Genomic DNA, 21,423 nt, shown 5'->3' on the forward strand with positions numbered 1-21,423 from the left:
CTTTGCTGATAGGCCCCACACCTAGACAAACTCTCTTAATAGATACTGTGATTTCCTACCTGCTTTGGCTGTGGACAGCTTCAGTTTATTTTCAGTTATCATGGGGAGCAGCAGATAATACACATAAGTGACACATTAAATTCACAGATAATTTTAAAATCTAATTTTAGCCACTCCTTTTCCCACTCAGTTATTTATCAAAACTACTTAGGAGGCCCAAATGAACTGATTTGGTTCTATCTTCTGTTGCTGCCTCTGGTAGAGTTGCAAATGAACAGATTGAAGAGCAAAAGGCAGGCAGCAGGAGGGAGAAAGCAAAGAATGTGGATAATCTACAGGGTGAATGCCCAAACTCTCAAACAATCTAGAAAATTAAACGTGGGAGAGCTCAGTCTTCCCTGTTGCCTGTCTGACCCTCATATCTCCCTATTTATGGGCAAATTACCCATAGTTCTCATGTAAAACCAGGAATGAAAGCAGCCTTTACTTATTGTTTTGGTATAAATACAGCGCAGGGATTCCTTTGCTATAAAAGAGTAAGGAAAATATTTAGCAAGCATGTCTCTGGTGGCCCTTCTCAGCTTCCCAACATCCCTTCTAGAGATAGGAAGTTTGTCATCACTAGCCAACCAAGGCGCAAAGATTTCCAATAAAGATGGACAATCCACATCCTGCAACATCTCAGCCAGAAAAAATGATGGTTATTTTTACTTTTTTTTTTTTTACAGCTTCCTTGCCTCAAGTGCCTCCCCATCTCTCCTCCCAAATTAATGAAAAACATTCATTCCTGTGTGCATGGGTGTGCATGAGCATGCATGCACATGCCCACACACCCACCCACAGACACACATACACACACTGAAGTTCTCCCAAAATACATGTGACCAGTGTCAGTGGGGTCTGGCTATGCGTCAGAGCCTGTTTTAAGATGGAAATGACTATTTTCTTCCACCTTCTCTGGATCGTGCGGCTCTCTGCCCAAGAAATAGATTTCTTTTTTGATAAGCTACTGCAGCTGTGAGATCTGTATCTCGTGGAGCAATCTCAACCACAGATGTCTTGCTAGCTCCTAGAACTCCAGCAAATGACAAAGCTTAAGTAAGACAGTGAGCAGAGCAGAATTTCAGAAGCAATAACTAATTTGGGGTTTTAATACAAATAGCAGGTATTGTCTCTGACCTCAGAGGATAGGCAGCGGATGACCACTGAGTTCTCCAAATTAGGGTTTCGAATCCAAGTTCTTGAGAGACTTGCATCAGAACGCTTTTATGAATGTAGGCCCACCCTCATCTTAACCCTGGTTGTGACTGCCGTCCTACCCTCTTATCTACTTTTTTTAAAAATGTTTTTTAATGTTTATTCATTTTTGAGAGACAGAGAGAGACAGAGTATGAGTGGGGAAGGGGCAGAGAGAGAAGGAGACACAGAATCGTAAGCAAACTCCAGGCTCTGAGCTGTCAGCACAGAGCCCAATGCAGGGCTCAAACTCACGAACTGCGAGATCATGACCTGAGCTGAAGTTGGACACTCAACCGACTGAGCCACCCAGGCGTCGCCCCCCGCTTATCTACTTTTAAGTGGAGGCAGTCAGACATACCTTTCTCCGAATTTTATCTTGAAGACAAGGTGAATACATGCAGACAGTTAAGCAAATATGACCGTACTATATTTGGAATAGATCTGTAGGTTTCCCCCGACCAGTCCTAGGCAGAAGAGGGAGGTAGAACATCCCAGGGCAAATCAGTTCTGCTCTATGCCAGAATGCTCTTTCCCCTCTCAATAAAAAGGATCCCTGAGATGGTTAGGACTGCTTGGTCCAGGCATTACATCCAATGCAGTGCGCTTTCAGTTAGACCCTAGGTTAACCATAATAAATTTCAGGTACCAGGAAATAATCCTGCACAGCGTTGCTGAGACGACTCAGATGCCTGTCTCCCTGTGGATGTTGGGCTCACTTTTACTGACCATAGGTCCAGTGTAGTGCCTGGACCATCAGCAGAGGATCCCCTCAGGGTCTTGTTAAAGGTTCAGACAGTTGTCCTGGCTCCACTCCAGACCAACTGAATAAAAATCTCTGATGCTGGAGGCCCAGGCCTCTGCATTTTTACACACACTAGACTTTGGGACCTACTCAAGATTTGGAGGCCCTTATCTGGAAACCCAGGAGCAGGAGATCTGACTGCCACCTTCTGTTCCTGCTCTAACACTGTGTGGTTCTGAGCAGAATCTCATTTTCTTAGGTTGGTATTTTCCAGCCACATTCCTACAGCATTACTGGTCACAACACAGACAACTGCCAATTCATCAGGATTTAACAAGCATGTAACTATTACTCCATCCCAATCTATTTTGAAGGTTAAATCTTTCCTAACCTTGGTGGTCAACGGCTGCAACAGTCACATTGGTATTGGAACATGTGACTTGCTTTCTCAAGAAAACATTTAATATTTACTCAATCCCCTTGCCATGACGCTGCAGGAAAACCTCAACACAACAGGGATGATCTATCTCCTTTTCACGAACGTTAAAGTCACTTTTTGTGGACCAGTCACTGTCATCTAATTTCCTGAAGTTTCTAAAGATGAATTGGATTTCAGCTCTTAGACACTTTGAGCACCTGACATAAGGTAACTCTCCAGGAGTTACAACAGTGATGTAGGAAATAATGCCAGCCAGTGTTTCAAAACCCTTATTATCATGGCTGGTCTGTGTGACCACGTTAGTTTGGCTAAATGCCAACTAATGAAGATGAGGACACAGCGTTGATCTTGTGTGTGCCAGATGAGTTCAATCCCTTTCTTTCATGGACTACTCATCTTGAAAATGTCAACCAAAGGAATCTGAGTAACAGTGTGAGGAGCAGTTACTAGTGAAATAACCCTAGGTCTGGTGTTCTTTGATGTCGAGTCAGAAGGTTCTTCTTTAGGCACTGAAGATACAAGTAGTATACATGACCATGAATACCCTCAGACAGAACCTCTTTCACATTGTTTTGCAATATAATTTGTTCATTACAACCCAAGTTAACTCCTTTAATTCCATTATTTCCCCAGAAGTAAACTTTTCTAGAATAAAACTGGTGTTTTTATGTGGTTACTTACTGGGTCACCTGCAGGCTAGCCACTCCGTTGCACCTGGATCAATGTGTCTCCCCATAACTACTTCCTCCTGTTCTACAATATAACATCTCCCTTTGTGGATCACCCCTGAACTCTGTCTCCCTCTCTCTCCCGTCTCCACATCCTGGAGTCCAAGACAGGAGATCACAACATAGAGAAGGCTGCAGAGAGTGTCCCCATCACCTGTGCTTTACCAAGGACCCAGTGACCAAACCAGGGATAACTGGGTGGGCTGTAAAATGGAAGAAGGGAAGGTAGACATGAGGTTTAAACTGAAATCTCTGAATTCTTTTGCTTATAATTGTGATATTTTTTTCATAATAGTAATACTAATAGCTATCATTTATGAGTATTTAACTTTGGGCTAACCCTTGGGGAGAGTGCTTAAATGCATAAACTTACTTAATTTTCATACTATTCTGTCTCCAACCACCAGGCTAGAGTTCTAAAGCATTTCCATGCCCTTACCTTCTCCCATACGTGCACCGTGGAGCAGGGTTCTAAGGATCAGATCAAACATAAAAGGAGACTCATGAAACATAATCGCGTGTCCAAAAAGGAAAGGGAGAGAAATTCCAGTGAAGGGTATTTAATATCAGAGAGAAACTGTACATCTGGGGCAGAGATGAAAAGACGGTGCCGGGCCAGCAGAGCCTGACTTGGCCACGCGTCCTGTCATTGGTGGGGCCCCCGTGATGGAGGAAGTGACAGCAACACCCCAGCTGCCCCTCCCTGCGGGAGCACAGTGCAATCAATGTTCACTTGGTCCAGTTATGCTCCTGGCTCTCTGCAGCTGTGGCACAAATACTCCGTTCACATGTCTCCTAACAAGTCAGGCCAAGGGACTCGCTTTCCCCTCGGCACAGGGAATGGGTTGCAGGAGCTAGTGAACTGTGGAGGGAGAATAATTCTCGCTGGAAAGTCAGGCCCAGGAGTCTGGGGAGATGCAGGTCTACTTTGTGGCCACCGGTCAGAGATGACATGGGACCTGTCCTCGTTCCTGTAACTGTGGATTCTGCAAGGGTGCACATAAACCCAAGGGTAAGCAAGCCCTGGGCCTCTTACAGAAATGATCGGTTTTCTGACAAGACCCTGAGGATGCAATGGTTTGAGCTGAGTTCTGCCACCTTGCACAGGGCCTCCTGGCTAACGACGGGGGTCACAGGGTGGCTGTCCACCCAGCAAAGACTCCAGACTTCAGACAAAAGCATCTTCTCCATCTAACCACCATGAGTCTCCTCGAGGCCGTGGTGGCCTGACAGTGAATATCCCCGAGTCCCTACCCACTGCAAGGACCCACCAGAGGGAGGGGGAGAATCCCCTTTCCCCACCCACCCAGAGTAGAGAACCAGCACAGTTCAATCCTCAAAGGTCTCCAGCGTCTCTTAAATAAGCTTTTCCTTTCCATTTTCTTCTTTTAATTATTTATCATCCATCCATTTATTTATACAAATATAAAATAGATTTATATAGATTTCTATAATATAAACTTTGTGAGGCAGAGCAGAGGTGAGGCCAGAGGAGTGGGCCCTCGCTGGCTATTTGCACACGTACTGGTCGACGATCTCAGTGCATTTCCTGCACTTGACGAAGCAGCACCAGTGGAACTTGCAGTGACAGCGCTCCACCTGGACACTCTTGAACTGGTCGTAGCCGCGGCCACAGCACATGAGCTCGCAGCCGTCCATGCCCTCCGAGGTCTTGTTGCAGAGGCGGCCCTGAGTGCCCAGGGAGCCTGTGGTCTCGTTGCGCAGGCAGTAGTCAGGGCTGGGGTCCACGTAGACCAGGTCCTCCGGGGTGGGCTGGTTGAAGCGGCTGTTGACCAGCTCCAGCTTGCCTTTGCGGGTGATGCGCATGGCGGCCGCGCTGTCGTACTTCTCCTTCAGCTGGTCCCCCACCTTGCGGAACTCGGCCAGCTGCAGCCAGCACGTCTTGAGGCTGCAGGACCCTGAGACGCCGTGGCATTTGCAGGCCACGTCTGCCATCTTATACACAGCCTGAGGGGAGGAGAAAGAAGGCAATGAGAGGGAGCATGCTGCTGGAAGATGTCAAGAGTGTGGCTGGGGGTGCCACAGGCCAAATACTGAAGACGGCTAATGGTTGGGGAGGTGAGGAGTAGTTTTTCAAAAGTATAGAAAGATCTTTCCAGGATCCTCAGTCACCCAAATCGAAAGTGGATAAAGGGAGCACCGCATAGAAAAACACAGGGGAGGCAGTGTCTGTGTCTGATCAGCTATAAGGATGGCATCTGGTGCACTTGCCCTTTCTACTTTGTCCATTTCTTTTTTGTGCTTTTTTTTTTTGAGAGAGAGAGAAAGGGGGCATAAATGAGTGAGGGGCAGGCGAGGGGTGGAGAGAGAAGTGGGGCTCGAGCTCACAAACCGTGAGATCATGACCTGAGCCAAAGTCAGATGCTTAACCAACCGAGCCACCCAGGTGCTCCCTTTTTCCCATTGCTTATTACTTGAAACTTGTTATGATCAATGTGTCATCTTTACCATCAGGAAAACAGGGATATTTCTATCTTGACCAAAGTCTCAGACAAACAAACACAAACCAGCAAACAGTGTCCAGCTTTTGCATCATATGGAATACAATCGGGGAAAAAAAAATCCAGTCGTACTGCTAGCCTGTCACAGAAACTGCTGGCATGGCCCTGGTTAGCAAAAAGCTCTCTCTGACTCTGCCAAATCCCCTAAGAACTAAACAGTCCCTTTTTCTGTGTTAACATTTGGTCCTCAACTCCACAGTCAGAGGGGCCTCGCCACACACCACACGGTGTTTGTGAACAAGACCGTTTTCTTGCACCACAGCACCCGCAGACCCCGTCCGCCCTGGAGGGGCTGAGTGTGGAGGCAGAGAGGTAAGGCCCTGTGCACTGCAAGAGTAGGTCAGTGGGCCCACTAACAGAGGTGATGTGTTTGAAAACAAATCCCTGAAGCCACTGAACCACAACAATGTGGAGTGGATTTGAACTTGGGTTATCCCAAATCAAAATTTTAAAAGCAGGCGTAGACCAAAAAGCTGCTTACAAAGTGCTTTTCAATGAAAGCATACCGATGCATTGTGTCCAATAGCCCTGGAGGCAGGCCCGGGTGTACAGATGGCAAGATAAAAATGCAAGCCTGCTGCAAAACATTTTCTTATGCCACAGCTATTGTCATGGACGGAGTCGGGACTCATTTTTTCAAGGGTTTCTCTAGGATTTCTTTTCAAGAGTCCCCAGATTGTGTCTTTATTCAGCACTGCACAGAGACCACTGCAGGTGCAAGAAATAGCTTAACCATCATCAGCTCATCTTACTATTGTCAAAACTCTTCCTGATTTTTTTTCTGGTGTGGAATTATCCCCACTATTTTGTGGTGGAGGAACTGAAGCTCTAGAGAGGCTCAGTAATCTGGCCAGGGCCACCCAGAAGGGAGTCAGGATGACTAGCACTTTTGCACTCCAATCTTGGGGCTTAAAAACAGCTTAGGGTGGAGAAGGAAGGAGCCTCCTCCCTAGCGTTAAAGGCCCAGCACTTGACTGGCAGCTCCAGGCCCAGGGCATAAAGGAACCAACACCCCATTCCAACAGGCACTTCAAAGACAGGGTCTGCAATTACCCTCTTCTGGCACAAATCCCCCAGTCTGAGCCGGGGCCTGACATTCCTCTGGAAATGGTCCTCGGTTTGGAGAGGGAGGTCAGGCATCTGGTGCTGCTGGAAAGAGGAAACATTAAGGGCCTAAAACTGTATACCCCACCACTAAGTGACCAAGGGAACAGGATAAGCATCTCTACTGGAAGCAAACACTTAGGGAGATTTGGGGAAGGAGAGCCGGAGACGACTCTGCAGAGTAAGAACGGAGCTTTCGTAAAACAAATCCAAGAGGAAGAGTGTCACGGATCTTCACTATGCAGACATTCATTCCACCTTTCATCTATGGAGACACTGTAATATTTGTATATTCAAATAGTTTACTATTGATAATATATATAAGCTCCTCTTACAGGAAAAGAGGGGAAAATCTCAATGTTTGGCCTTTTCTGCTAACTGAAAAAGCAACAAAGTTTTAAAATATTTTCTTGGTTCTACATCTTGCTCCTTGGCAAAGCCCTAAGTCCCTCTTCTGCACTAATGGTGTGACTGAGCTTGGTAACTGATAGGAATGTCACAAGGATTAGGCAGCTTTTATCTGGAAAATGCTTAAGCCCTTGAGTGACAAGGCAGTATCAACCCACTGCTCTTGCCATCGATGTCTAGAATGGGGTTACTAGAGACTCTCAAAGGCCAAGAGAAATTGCTTGCAAAGTATGCCCAAGATTTATTCTGTGGCCAACACGTCAGATCCTAGATAGTCTGTTAAAAAAATGGTTTGGGGCTCCTGGCTGGCTCAGTCGGTGGAGTGTGCAATTCTTGATCTTGGGGCTGTTGTGAGTTTGAGTCTCATGTTAAGTGTAGAGATTACTTAAAAATAAAATTTTTAATTTGTTGTAGAATACGAGTGCAGGGAATTTTCGATCCCTGCCGCCATTTTAGTCTTTCCTAAGGAACTGTTTGTGTAGGTGTGAGGAGGTGGGAGGTGAATACCTTTGGCCTCAGATGGTGATTGATGGCAGAGGCCTGCTCCTCAGAGAGGGGAGAAAAAATAGAGAGGGACAGGAATTCCCAACCTGGAGCAGACAGGAGCAAAGGGAGAGATAAAGGCTGTGGAAGAGGTGTGGAGACTGGAGGAAGGGGGCCCAAAGGCAGGGAGACAGACAGAGGAAGACAGGAAAGGTGTGTAAGTGAGAAACAAGGCAGATGGAAGGAAGGTTTGCCAAGATAAGGGCCAGAACAAACAAACAAACAATTAAGGGCAATAAAATGAGGAGCCAGCAGAAGTGGGGTCAAGACTGTGACTGAAATGGAGTCCCGATTAGGATGAATGCCTAGTCACCTCGGCATCTGCCACAACGCCCCAAGGATAGCACAGAGCAGAGACGGGAAACAGCCTTCCATGAATTTGACCTCTTCCTAGGAGGCAATACGGGGGCTTTGCTCTGCACATTTGCATGTGCCCACTCATGTAAAGCACAGTGAGCGTTGTTTCAAAGAGCTATAGATGGAATCCCTGTCCTCAGGAAGTCACAGCCAGTGGGATGAGGTAGAGTAAGGAATACCTCAAGAAACGTAGCAACTGCTCTACTGTGGTTCAAAGGCAGAGAGACTACTAATTATGGGGGGTGGGGAAGATTTTAAGGAGTAGGTGCTGTTTGAAGTGGGATCTTGAAAACTGGATAGAATCTGGGCATTCAGGAGATAAAGTGAAGATCCTAACCTTTTTTGCCAAATGTCTCATGGTAGATACCCAAAGACTGGCAAGCAGACTGCCAAACAGAGACAAAGTCCTGGGGGACGGCGGAAGGAAGTGGCCCCGGAGATGCCCTGAGAATGGAAGGTCATTTAAGACAGTGCTGCTCTCTCTGCTCTGGTTTGTACTGGAGCAACACCCAGAATTCCTATCATCACCACAGATTAATACCACCCCCCCAACCCCAGATTCAGCCTCCGGGTATGGGCTTTGTAAGAAAGACACTGGCTAAGTAACCAATTCTAATTTCAACTTGACATCACACTATTGATGATACTAAGTTTACACAAGTGCACCATGTTCTACCAAGCCAACATCACAGATCCCAGTTCCTATAAAAGACATTTCAGTTCCATTTATTCAATATGTGTTCCTATGAAACATGAGTTGATTTTTTTAAGTTAATAAACTTTTTAAGAAATACATCCATATCCTATTGCTGAATCACCAATGAACCAACACTAAATTTCTCAATGTATTTCTTCTCAAGAAGCTGCTGGCCCCACTGTTTAACGGGTTCATCTCTGGTGTCCCTACAGTACCTTGCAAACTGGCTTGATGCAGACCTGAGTGCAGACAGAGCTCCCAGAAAGAAGTCTTTGTGGTTTCCTAAGAGGTCTGCAGTCCCCTGGCCCTGTGCCAGGAGGGACTCCCCAGAGCTCAGACCTCAGACCTCTCTAGGAGGAGACTTGGACACTCCCCTGCACACGGGATGTACCAAACCAGCAGAAGGAGAGCTTCTGCCCCAGCGAGCCCTCTGGTTTCCTGCAGCAGAGACAGATCATGTCGGGAGCAGCAAAGGGAAGGGGAGGCAGAGCATGTGCTCAGCGGTGAGGCCTTCATGAGCGAGGGGCAGGCAGAGAAGGCCCGTGCTCCTCAGCACACCACAAAGGAAAGCTAGAGCCATTGCCCAGGTATGCTCTGCATGTGCAATAAACCACGCTCACCTCAAACCCCACATTATAGTTTCCACTGAAACGGAGGCTCACCCAACAGTCACATCTTGCATCACATTGGTGACACAGCCTTGAGAAGGTGGTTACCCATCCTGCTTCCACTCATGCACAGAACTGTGTTTGATGTTAGCACTTGCATGTGCTTTTGGATTGGGCTTCTGGACACACATGGTGGCAGCTCTTAAAAGTCAGCTCTGCTTTTACCTGAGCCTCCAACAAATCATAAACCCTTGGCTAGGTCAAATGGCCTAAACTTCCCACCATCCTATCTGCTCACGTTACAAAGGAAGGGCAGACAAGAACTCTACTCTGTATGCCTGGAATCCTGATGCCTCCTAAGTCCCATAGGGACAGATGTCCTGTGAAAAAATAAATGAGGTTTATAAAAATTACACCTGCATGTGCCCGTTGGGAAACAGAACCTTGTGAAATGGAATGGGGCATTAATGCAGGAATCCAGGTCAGCCACGGTAGGTAAGAATCACCATGGTCAGACCTACCCCCTTTTTCACAGCCAAGCCACTGTTCCTGGCTCAGCCCAGGAACGAGCCAGGGACCCCACGGTATGTGTGGAGGTGGGAGAGCTCCAGCTTACCCTCCGACCCGCCTCATTGTTCTGCAGGTTCATGAGTACTCGGCCCTGCTCCTCCGACCCCTTGGCAAAGTTCTTCTCCCGCTCGCGGGCATCCACGAACTCCTTAGCAAAGCGGTAGCCATATTCCACATTGTCCCCGCAGCCGCCCCACAGCCAGTCCCGGGGAAGGTCCTTGGGCCGCGCTGTCCGGCTGCAGCCACACGTGGAGAGCTCACCCTCGCGGCAAGCCCGGCTGATGGCGTTCACCACGCCTGCCGCGCTCACTGCGTAGGTGAAGGCCGTCTCCCGGCTCCCTGCAAGAGAAGGCAAGAGAGGTGGTGAAGGATGCCAGCTCCCTGGGGAGGCCCCTTCCTTCCTTCTGTCTCTCCTGGACCCAAAACCATCGCCTGGGCCTTAATACTCCAGGGGAAATGATGTCAGGAGAAGCACCTTTCACTTTCCATGGCTCTAATGGTCAGAAACTTCTGATAATGAGCATAAATTTGCCTCCTCTGCCCTGTGAACACACACAGTAGAATGAACCCCTCCAGCCTTGGCCCGCACTAACATCCATTCCAGGGAAGGGTACATAGCCAGCAGATTCCTAGGACGCAGACCTAACTGGAGGGGACAGTGGGCATTAAGGAGTTTATAGAACCTGTGGGAGGAAGATGAGACAGAGTAGCAATCATGGGACCAATAGTAAGACTGTATCCTAGCACAAACCTCTCCCTCACAGATGCCAAGTTCTCACCACTCTATGGGCCATGCATCTGCCTTTTTTATTGCTGCCATTATCTAGCTAGATAGTGGCAAAGACCAGGAGTAGAAGTGAACCCGAATTACAATGTCCAGGATCATCCAAGCTGTTTCCCTCTGTCTTCTATGGGGTCCACACTGCCTCCCAACTCATGAGCACTGGGAAACCACATCTATAGGACCCTCAGCATGGTCTCTCCAAATATCCAAATCACTCCCAGTAGAAAATCTGAACTGTATTCCTCTAACCACTTAAAAACTCATATGATGTAGGAGCGCCTGGGTGGCTCAGTCGGTTGAGCGTCCAACTTGATTTCGGCTCAGGTCATGATCCCAGGGTTGTGGGACCGAGCCCCACATCAGGCTCAGCATGGGCTGTGCACTGAGCATGGAGCCTGCTTGGGATTCTCCCTCTCTCATTCTCTCTCTGCCCCTCCCTCACTTGCATGCACACTCCCCACCCCCAAAATAAATAAATAAATAAACTTAAAAAGAGATCTTACTGAGATTAACAAAACAAAACAAAAACACAAAAAAACTCCTGTTATGTTCCACTTCAATAAAAAATGTTATGAAAAAATAATATTCAGCCACTAGGGAAATGCAAATCAAAATCACAGTGAGATACCACTGTGCACTCATGAGGATGGCTATAATCAAAAAAGCAATAGTAAGGTGCCTGGCTGCCTCAGTGAGTACAGCATGCGACTCCTGATCTCGGGACTGTAAGTTCAAGCCCCACAGGGGGTGTAGAGATGACTTAAAAAAAAATAAAAGCTTTAAAAAAAAAGGCACTAGTAACAAGTTGGTGAGGATATGAGGAAGCTGGAATGCTCATGTAGTCCTAGTGGGAACCTTAAGCTTTGGAAAACAGTCTGGCAGCTCCTCACAAGGTTAAACAGACACAGAATCACCATATGACCTAGCAATTCCACTCTTAAGATATATCCAGGATAAATAAAAATACACTCACACAAAAACTTATACCTGCATGTTCACTGAAGCATTATTCGTCATAGCCAAAAAAATGGAAAGAGCTCATATTGTCCATCAGTGGATGAATGGGTAAACTCAAGGTGGCATTATCCAAGCGGTGGAATATTATTTAGCCATACAAAGTAATCGAGTGCTGGTACAAGCTACAATGTGGATGAACCTTGAATCATTATACTGAGTGAATCACTTAACATTTTTTAAAAGATTTTATTTTTCAGTAATCTCTACACCCAACATAGGGCTGGAACCCACAACCCCGAGATCAAAAGTCACATGCTCCACCAACTGAGCCAGCCAGGTGCCCCTAGCATTTGGCATCTGTACTGAACCAGATACAAAAAAAACACATAGTGTATGATCTCATTTATATGAAATGTCCATAATAAGAAAATTCATAGAGACAGAAGATTTGTGATGGCCTAGGGTTTCAGCAGAAGGGGAGGGAGGGAGAGTGATTACTAACAGGTATGCAGGTTTTTTCATAGGGTTACAAAAATGTTCTGGAATTGGACAGTGGCGATGGTTGCACAATCCTCTGAATATACACCAACCTGTATGTACTCTTTAAAATGGTGATTATACAGCATGCGAATTCTGTTTCAGTAAGGCTGTCATAATAAATACCACTCATAAAAACTCAGGTATGGAAGAAAAGGGCTAGGTTCTTAGCAAGAATCTGAGATCCAATCTTGATCTCAGGGATTAAACTAGGCAGAATCTTCTGTTCTCCATTTCCTCCTCTCTTGAGTCTTGTGGTCAGAAGCAGACATCCCATAATCCTGTCTTGGCAGGTGGACAGGGAAGTGGCCTGCATTCATCAATAGGTCTAGAGTGATCTCTCAACTTTGCCCTACTTCTCAATTGTCTGGGCAGGACACGGTGAAGCTTGCAACCAGACCAGACTGGGCAAGTCAGTGTTTCTCAAGTAACCAGGGGTCAGCTTCTGGTCAGATGTGGACTAGGAGCCACGCAAGAAAAACCCAGGTGATGCAGGAAGTCACTCTCATGATTCAGCCATCAAGCTCGACATGTAGTCAGTGCTGAAACCACTGGAGCTTTATCTAATCTAGGGTAGTCAGACTATGAGAATGAGCAACCAGGATGCTAGGGTGACCAAAAGGCCTTTAGGGAGGAGGGCCTAGGCCCCTCTTTGAGGGAGCCATGTCTAAGAAGTCTTGCTAAAATGGAGCCTCAAGCCCCTGACTGGGCCTTCTGGGACAGGAAGGAGCCTCTGATCTGCAGCCCAATGACAACCCACCCACCGTGAGTCTTCCTTTCACGCATTTTTCAGGGAAGCAGGCTGGATTTTCAAGGCAACCCATCCCATCCCATCATCTATTAATGACTCTACTCACCAGAATATTCTTTCTTACAGTAAGTTGAAAAATGCCTCCCTATAACTTCCACCCACTGGAGCTACACTGTCTAATCCCTTTCCATTTGACAGCCTTTCAGCATTTGAAAACAACTGATACGCCTTTTATGTTTTCTCTTTTCCAGGCTACACGTCTGATCTCTTCCTCGGTTTTTTAGGAAACATGCTTTTCAGAGCCAAATCACTCCTCCCAGAACTGCCTTTCAAAATAACGTACCTGCAACTGAGCATAATACTGCAGCCACTATGTGCTCTGATGGTCCTGGTCTGTCCTGATGGTTTCAGATCCCAGTCTGTCCTCAGGTGGATTAGCTGTCCTTTCAATTACTCTGCCTCTTTTGGTTGGGGGCATCATTAGGTACTGAGTGTGGGTGGCTCTGCATTCAGGGGGAGCATTTGGGTCCTCCGACAGGCCTGGTTAGTACAGACCATAGTGCCATTCCCAGAAAACAAGACATGATGCAGGGCTTCAGAATGGACGAGCAAGGTGGGGAGTTTCTCTATATGTGGAACAACTCAGAGTGGAAACTCAAACCATCTCAAGTAAAAAGTCTAAGAAACCAGCAGCCATGGAACTGCTGGAGATACCTGCCATCTATCCCCTAGGAGACAGCAGGACAGTTCCATGCTCTCTGTCTCTGCTCCACACCCACTGCCAGGAAGGTGCCCCCATGTTCCCCTGACCAAGGCTGGGGGCAGTGTCAGTAGCTCCCTCCAAGCTACTCTGCTGCCCTCTGCTGGTGGAGTCTTGCAGCAGCTTCAAAAAAGGCAGGACTTTCTTGGAAGTTGTAACACAAGATAGCAGACAGAAGACTCACTAGGAGCCACCCTGGGCCCAAAGGGATGACTGGAGGATAACTTCCTGGGTAGTACAAGTCTGTCTGCAGGGAAGCTACAAAAAGAAACTGTGGAAAGAAGTCAAGCGGAGGGTTCCATTTGTAATAGAATAGCGTACAGAGACAATGGTAAGATCTGCTTTCATAGGTCATTCCCCCAATCAAATCTGGATTCTTTCCTGAAGTAAAGCTCAATTCTTGGCCTTCACTCAAACAAAATTACACATGAAAAGGATCTAGCCAATGTCAGGCACACATGAGGTCCCAAACAAACAGGAGTTCCCTTACAGTGATTAGTGGATGCCTCTCTCTATACCTGGGTCTCCTACTTTCCTCCCCCAGAACCCAGAGGAGGCAGTGCTGCTAAGACTTCACCATATACCGAGTGTATTTAGAAGAATCAATAAACTACAAACAATTCTCACTTAACCCAAGTCCATTCTTTTTTAGGAAAACTGCCTGATAAGACTGTTGCAGGAACACATGAGAATTCCTTGTATGGCCCTTGAGTGAATACTGAAGGAAGGAAGAGAACAGCAAGGTTCAGAGCATACTTTCCCCTGGTCCTCGCTTGTCAATATGGGGCAGGGGAGATAGGGAAAAGGGTCAGGAAGGAGAGGTCTTCCAAACACCCTGCTTGCTGCTAAAAGCATTCTTTGGGGAAAACTCAGCCTCAGGTAATTCCGGAATGCCATCCTTGGAGGAGAAACTTTTTTGGGAGAATAGCAGACAGAAGAATACAGTGCTCTAACACCTTCCTTTTATGGCCCTGGGGATCAGACCCAGTAGAATAGGGCCGGATTTCTCAATTTCTTGCCAGGGAGAGGAGGATTGCATTTCAAAAGGACCTAAAACAATTAGACCCCAGATCACACCTCCATCCAAGCAATAGGGCAGCCAGAGGGTCCAAGTGGGAGAGGGGAAAGGACAGGAATCCAGGAAGAGGTGGTGGCCTCTCCTCTTTCTTCTGGGTCTGTCCCCTTCCCCCACTTTCACACACATCCCCTTTGGAATGAAAAAGCCAGGACTGGATCTGGGTCAGGTTAATGATAGCTATCAGCAATTTGGCTCAAAGTTTCTATCTCTCTCAGGGTCCAAGTGGAAGAAGCAAAAGTCATACAGGCTTTTTTGGTTTTCTACCCAATGCTGCCACCAGAGCAGGAGCACGGGAGCTGCCCTGTGCTGGGGCGAAGGGCAGTGGCGGCAGGCAGTCTTGCTAATCCACTCTAACTCAGCTCGGCTGTTCTGCCACCTTTCTCAAGTGAGGAAGTTTGGTTGTCCCAAACAGGATGAGGCCAGCAGCGGAGCACCAGCTGAGCACTGAGCTGTGCCACCCACACATCATCCAAAACTCTGCTTCCTGAATGCTTCCCTGTCGCCTTGCACACTGCTTCCAAGCCTCGAGAGAACTGGACACTTGTGAGGGCTCTCCGCGCCAGTCCCGAGGTACTTGCACCCAGGCCGGGTGAGCCCAGTTCCTTTAGCCAGGCGGTGTCTGGGAGGCCTCTTACCTATCTGCATGACTCTCCCGAAGACAGACGTGTTGTCCACGATGCTGCAGTTCCAACGCCTCTGCCGGAACTGGTACTGGCATTCCTTGATGCCTGTCTTGGCTCCCTCCCCTATGTAGGCCATGTGCTCCTGGTACAGTTGGCACAGCTTTCTCTGGCCAGGGGACAGCCCGGGAAGCTGGCTGCACACGGGCTGGGCACCGATGATAAACACCTCGGGTCTCTGCACCGGGTTCACAGCTAATGACCTACAGCAGAGATCCAGAAAGCGGAAAAAAGGACAAGGAGTGAGTATATGCCATGTGCAGCATTAAGTCATTCATTCAACACATTTATCACACACTTTCTTTCTGTGTACAAGGCCCTGTACTAAGGGCTTGGGAAGAAAAATTGGTAGGTAAAACAGAGCACCTGCCTTCAAAGGGCAACGGAGGAAAACTGAGGCACGGCCACAGATGACGCATGAGATGTCAAATGCCAAAGGCAGACTTGAACTTCTGCATCCACAGTGATCAGATAGAGAAAGAGCTCTTACAGCTGGAGAGAAGCTTTTACAAGGCGATGGTGTGAACCGGGTCTTAAAAGGGGGAGGGCGGGGGACAGGCAGAGAAGGTGACAGAGAGGGCAGAGGACATTGATTCCAAGCAGAGGACAGAAATGGCCAAACCTCAACAGGAGAGCACGCGACTTGTTCAAGGGGTAGGGGCAACTTGTTCACTTTAGCCCAAGTGCAGGATATGTGATGGAAAGCGAAAAACTCCTTGAAATAGAACTCCCCTTATGCCTCGAAAACAGAAGCCAATTTTCATACATCACAACATAGTCTAAATGTTTTCGCTTCCATATCCCACCCACAAATCCCCTAACCCACTGTATCAGTTCACGGGCTCTCCCTTTGGCTCCATCCTCTACCAGATATAGTAAAGTGTTCAGTTAAATTTGCCATCAGAATAAAAATGTGAGTGGGGCGGGGTGGGGGGAGTGCAGACCATGCAAAATAGGTGGGGTGTGCCTGCCATTTCCATGTTGACTTGGCAATGACATTAGTCTTCAAAACACAAAAGAAAGCCACGCACAGTCCTGCATATCTCTCAATTTCTCATCTGGTCATCAGACTTCTAAAATAGGAATTCTATTCTCCTTGCCCCCACCAGAAAAAAAAAATCAATATCCTTATTGATCCAAGAGCAACACAAGAGCTATTTCTAACAACCCATGAGGATGGAGGAAGGTCCAGGAAAAGGGGAATGCAGACAGGATCAGAGGAAAACACCAGATGAACTAATCCTTTATTCTTGGTGAACCTTTACCTCTGGGGGCCTGTGAGAGAAAAAGCTGTCCTAGTTTTCCTGGGATAAAAGCAGTCCTCAGGATTCCTACGAATAAAGGAATGATCACAACACACGGTGACCCTTCTCCACATTTAATTACCAAAGGAGGCGTAGGTTGTAGAGAAGGACTTCAGCCCCTCTCACTCACCACCAGGAGCTGGCTTCGGCCGGAAGCTGAGCCCAGCTGGACAGCAGTGCAGCGGCGAGCAGCAGCAGACTGGGCATGGTCGGCCTCGGCCTCGGCCCTCCCCAGTGCCCTGGGAAGACCCCGGGGGCAGTCGGCTTCTGAAATGGGGCTCCCTGGAGAAAGCAGAACAGAGAGAGAATCAATGTGGAAATGGAGCAGATGAGGCAGGACCAGGGGAGAGGAGGAGGGAAGCACAAAGGATGAGCTCTGGGTGGGTCTAATGTCAAGTTCTGCTCTCCCCCCCACCTCCCCCAAAGAAATTCAGCCTCTTTCCAACCTCCATTTCTTACTGCTACTCTGCTCACCATAGGAGCCTCCATGTCTCTTACCCCAAACTGTGGGAACCCTACTCAGGACCTAATTCCAAAGGAAACAATGAGCTGAGAAACTAGAAAAGAGAAATGAAAACAAGTCATTCCAAGAATGGTGCTCCGTGCACCATGAAGAGGATGCTTTGGTTGCTGCAGCAGACACCTGCCGTTCCCCAACATCCAAAGAAACCAGGGTACCCATCGCCTCCTCTCTCTATGTCTCACTGCAGTCAGAGGCTCTCCTTCGCGGGCTAAGAACAATTGGTGAGTTGGATTTACCTATAGCCAAATAGGTGTCTTCCCTCCCATCTGTACTCTTCTCACTCCAAGAAAGTTTCCACATTCCAGCATTCCCACGTTCCCATTACCAGGAATATAGCAGACAGAAGGGCGAGGATTTTGCACCTTCTCAAGACAACTTCTCTGAGAAATGTGAAAGCCACAGCCAGCCGTGTGCCCCTAAAGCCCCTGCGGATGAGGCGGCGTCTTCCTGGGTGGCCTCTTTCCCCTCCTGTGCGCTGTGGCCCTGGAAGGGCAGCCAGGAGCACAGACAGCAACAGTGGGGCACAGCCAGCTTTGGTCTGCAACTTTTGCCTCAAATGTCTGTGCCCAGGACGCATCTTCCAGAAGCAATGACCCCTTCCCTAGTAGCTCAAGAGCTTCCCACATCTTTGCCATATTTTTTTGTAACTGACGCCTGTGCCTGTATCCGCGAAAGAACACCTTTCCTCCAGCCCTTGGAAACATACGAAAAATCGTTGCTTCTGGATCCTGGAGTAAGTCTATAAAAACACACCCCCTCCCATTCACCCCCCACCCCCATCTCGTTTCTCCCTTAGCTTCCATCCAGGGCGTGACCCCACATCCCCAATGAGTCTTCTTCCCAGGACCCCTTAACACCTCCGACTCTACACGCGCAAACACACACTGGCGCGCACGCTCCACGCCGCCCCCGCCTCATCTCACCGCACTGCTCCCGCAGCCCTGGGTCTCCAGGCTCTCCGGGAGGGGGCGGCAGGTGCTTCGGGTCATCAGCCTAGGAGATATTTTTGTCCTGGGGCCACCAAGAGAGGAAGGTGGCCTGAGCAGGATCCAGGGAAGCTGGGCCACAGCCTGGTCCCCACCCCCTTTTGGTTTTCCTTCTTGAGATCTCAGCTGGGGCGGGAGCACCAACAGGCAGGTGTGTGGGGCCGGCAGGGGGCAGATCAAAGAAGAAACTTGCTCCTTTCCCCTTTGTCATGCAGAGCCAGCTCGGAAATGATCCGGCCTCTAGCCCGGCTGACTAACAGCTCCCCACACCCTACTTTCCTAACAGACCTCTCCTCCTCTAAAGGATGCCCCCTCCCCCTCTCCCCTCTACCCCCCATAAATCCTCCCCCTCCCTCAGGGCAGGAGGTCTGTGAATGCAACGATTGGAACCAAGAGAGATGGAGCAGAGATAGGGCTGGCACCAGAAGCTAATGGCTTTATGGAGGGGAGGGAACCAGGTCCAGAGTGGGGAGGACCAGAGAAGAGCTTCAAAGAGTTTCCTTGTGCAAACATCCTCAACTCCACCTACCAGTCCTTCTTGGGGACTGAGGAGTCAGAGCTGCCCCCATTCCCTGTGGTCCTCCTCCCTCCCCCACCCCCGCCCTCCCACCGCCCTGCCTCCTGCAAAGCCCCTGCTCCCGCCTGCCCCACATACATCCTCATATATTTCCACTGCCAGAGTGCTCAGTTGTGTCTCCCCACGGGTGACACTTCTTATCCCCAGGGATGCCCCCCTCATACGAGCGTCTCTCACTTCTGTCACACCTTTTCTTCAAGCTCCTGTGAAATCTTTCTGGTTCTTCAAATCCTAGGTTCAACTGAGGCCATGGGGGGGGGGGGGTGGGTACTGTTTCTGAGCCAAGGACAGGAGTCAGTGCCTGCTAATGGTCACTGTGGCTTTGACTCCCCAGTGACAGGCCAGCTAAGGCCAAACTTCCCAATAGCTTCTAATCCCGCCCCTCGCAAACAAGAGCTGAGACCAGACTCAGACATGGACTGAGATAGGACTCACTGCTGACAGCTGTTCCTACCACCCTGCGCTCTCCATCAAACTCTCAGCTCATTAAAAAAATATATGTTACAAACTTGAAAAAGAAAAGAAAAAAGATGGTGGCACATGTGGGGACTTCTTTCTCTGTCTTCCAGATACATGACACCTGAAACTGAACCCCAACGCCCTCCCCCCAGGATGCTGTCACTCAGGATGCAGGCAGACGTGAGCTGCCCTCTGCATGGTCACAAAACCCCAGGGCCACTCTGCCCTCACTTACATTCTTTGCTTTCCTTGTGCAGAGCTAGGAGGAGAAGAGAGAAGATTGGGGATTGGTTTCATCAGCATGGGCAGCATAGAAACTTCTGCCTCAATCCCACTGGGGTGGAAGGAAGTTGAGCGGGGACTCATGGTTTGGTCTTAATGAGTGAGACACATTGAAAGCTCGGTTTGTGGGTCATTGGTGAGTTTTACAGCAGGACTCAACCAAGGGATGCTGTCCTCTGCATAGGAAGAAAGAGCTAGTAAATACTGAAAAGACAGGGAAGGGAATTCCTTGTGCTGCCTTTTGTCATAACTACAGATCTCCTCAGAGAACCAAAGCAGCTCCCCTTCCTAGGAGAGGTGAATGTCATGTCAAACAACAAAGTTAAGCACGAGAGAATCCAGGGTCTCTGTCCTTCAGTAGTAGAGGTTCGGGGATGGGAGAGATGCTTCCAGAGGGCCAGAAGGAGCTGGTCAGACATCTGCTCTGCCCTACTTCTTCAGTCAGTTATTCATTCATTCATTAAAGTCATTAATCAGATGCACACAGGGGGCCTAGTATGTGCCAGCTACAGCTCTAAGTGCCAGGGATATGGCAGGGAACAAGTGAACATCCGATGTGTTAGGGGACAAGGATCAAGAATAGTAAGGGGTGATGGCTTACATTATTTAGGGTCCTTTATGGAATCTAAGGAAAGCCCTACTCTGCAATGTCTGCCCAGCCCACCTCTCTTCAAACTGCTGTGGGGACAGGCAGGTGGCGGGGGGTGGGGGGGGGAGACGCTGCTGCACATCTCAGACCCTGCTGTGCCATGTCTGAGGTCCCTTACTGAGATGTGATGCCCACCTTTACCCAACCAGAGGGGTGCATATTTGAATACAGGGCTCCAGGTCCTCTTCCTTTTGCTGGGTGGACTCAGTCACCTATTTGCATTCTTTTAAGTGGCCACATGCAGTTAGTCCAGAGATAGGAGACCAAGGAGAGAGACGTGGGCAAGTGGGGCTGACCCCAGCCAGGCTGTCCTGAAAGGGACACCTCTGTGCTTCCACACACACCTCAGAACAGTCGGCAAGGGCTGAAACCATGAGAACCCCACCCAGTCGGCAAGGGCTTGACATGGTCATGAACTGTTCACAAAAGCCACCACCACCGGGTGTTCAGGACTGACCTGCCCCAGAGCCTGAGGACTCAAGTGACATACAGGAGTCGCACATGAAATGGTGTCACATCCCACACCTGCCCTCTTGCCCCAGACAGGCACCTCACACCTAGAAACCTACCCAAAAATAACCAACAGCCTCCATGGGAGCCTTTTCCTGGTTGCCACTGGCTAATTCTTTCTGTGTGACCCAAGGAGGAGCTATGGAATGTGTAATTACAAAATACATTTGCAGGGTACCTGGCTGGGGTCACTAGGTAGAACCCGGGACTCTTGATGTTGGGGCTGTGAGTCCAAGCTAGAGTGTGGACTCTACATAAAAAATACATTTATAGGGCGCCTGGGTGGCTCAGTCAGTTAAGCATCTGATGTCAGCTCAGGTCATGATCTCACAGTTCGGTTCGTGAGCTTGAGCCTCGCATGGGGCTCTGTGCTGACAGCTCGGAGCCTGGAGCCTACTTTGGATTCTGTGTCCCCCTCTCTGTCTGCCCCTCCCCCACTTGCACTCTGTCTCTATCTCTCTCTTTATCACTATCAATTACTCTCTGTCTCTCTCTAAAAAAATTAATAATAAACATTAAAAAATACATTTCCAATGTTGTTAACATTCCTGATATAACAAGAGAGACCCTCTTAACAGTCTTTGGGAAGGGAGTGCCTCCTTTTGTGACCTTCTGGCTGCACTCATGTC

At 48.6% G+C, this 21,423-nt stretch overlaps 1 protein-coding gene across 1 annotated transcript in view; it reads right to left on the reverse strand.

Annotated features, from left to right (window-relative positions):
* Positions 1–3,703: 3,703 nt before the first annotated feature.
* Positions 3,704–21,423, reverse strand: part of WNT5B (Wnt family member 5B) — a 104,287-nt gene continuing 86,567 nt past the window's right edge. Inside the window, exons 2-5 of the mRNA XM_042991505.1 lie at positions 16,939–17,090; positions 15,460–15,707; positions 10,004–10,296; positions 3,704–5,116 (exon numbers count right to left, since the gene is read on the reverse strand). Coding sequence (XP_042847439.1) covers positions 4,658–5,116; positions 10,004–10,296; positions 15,460–15,707; positions 16,939–17,090 — 1,152 coding nt within the window. The 3' untranslated portion in view covers positions 3,704–4,657. The remainder of the gene's footprint in view (positions 5,117–10,003; positions 10,297–15,459; positions 15,708–16,938; positions 17,091–21,423) is intronic.

This window comes from Panthera tigris, chromosome B4 (genome assembly GCF_018350195.1).
Source record: "Panthera tigris isolate Pti1 chromosome B4, P.tigris_Pti1_mat1.1, whole genome shotgun sequence".
Lineage (NCBI taxonomy): Eukaryota > Metazoa > Chordata > Mammalia > Carnivora > Felidae > Panthera > Panthera tigris.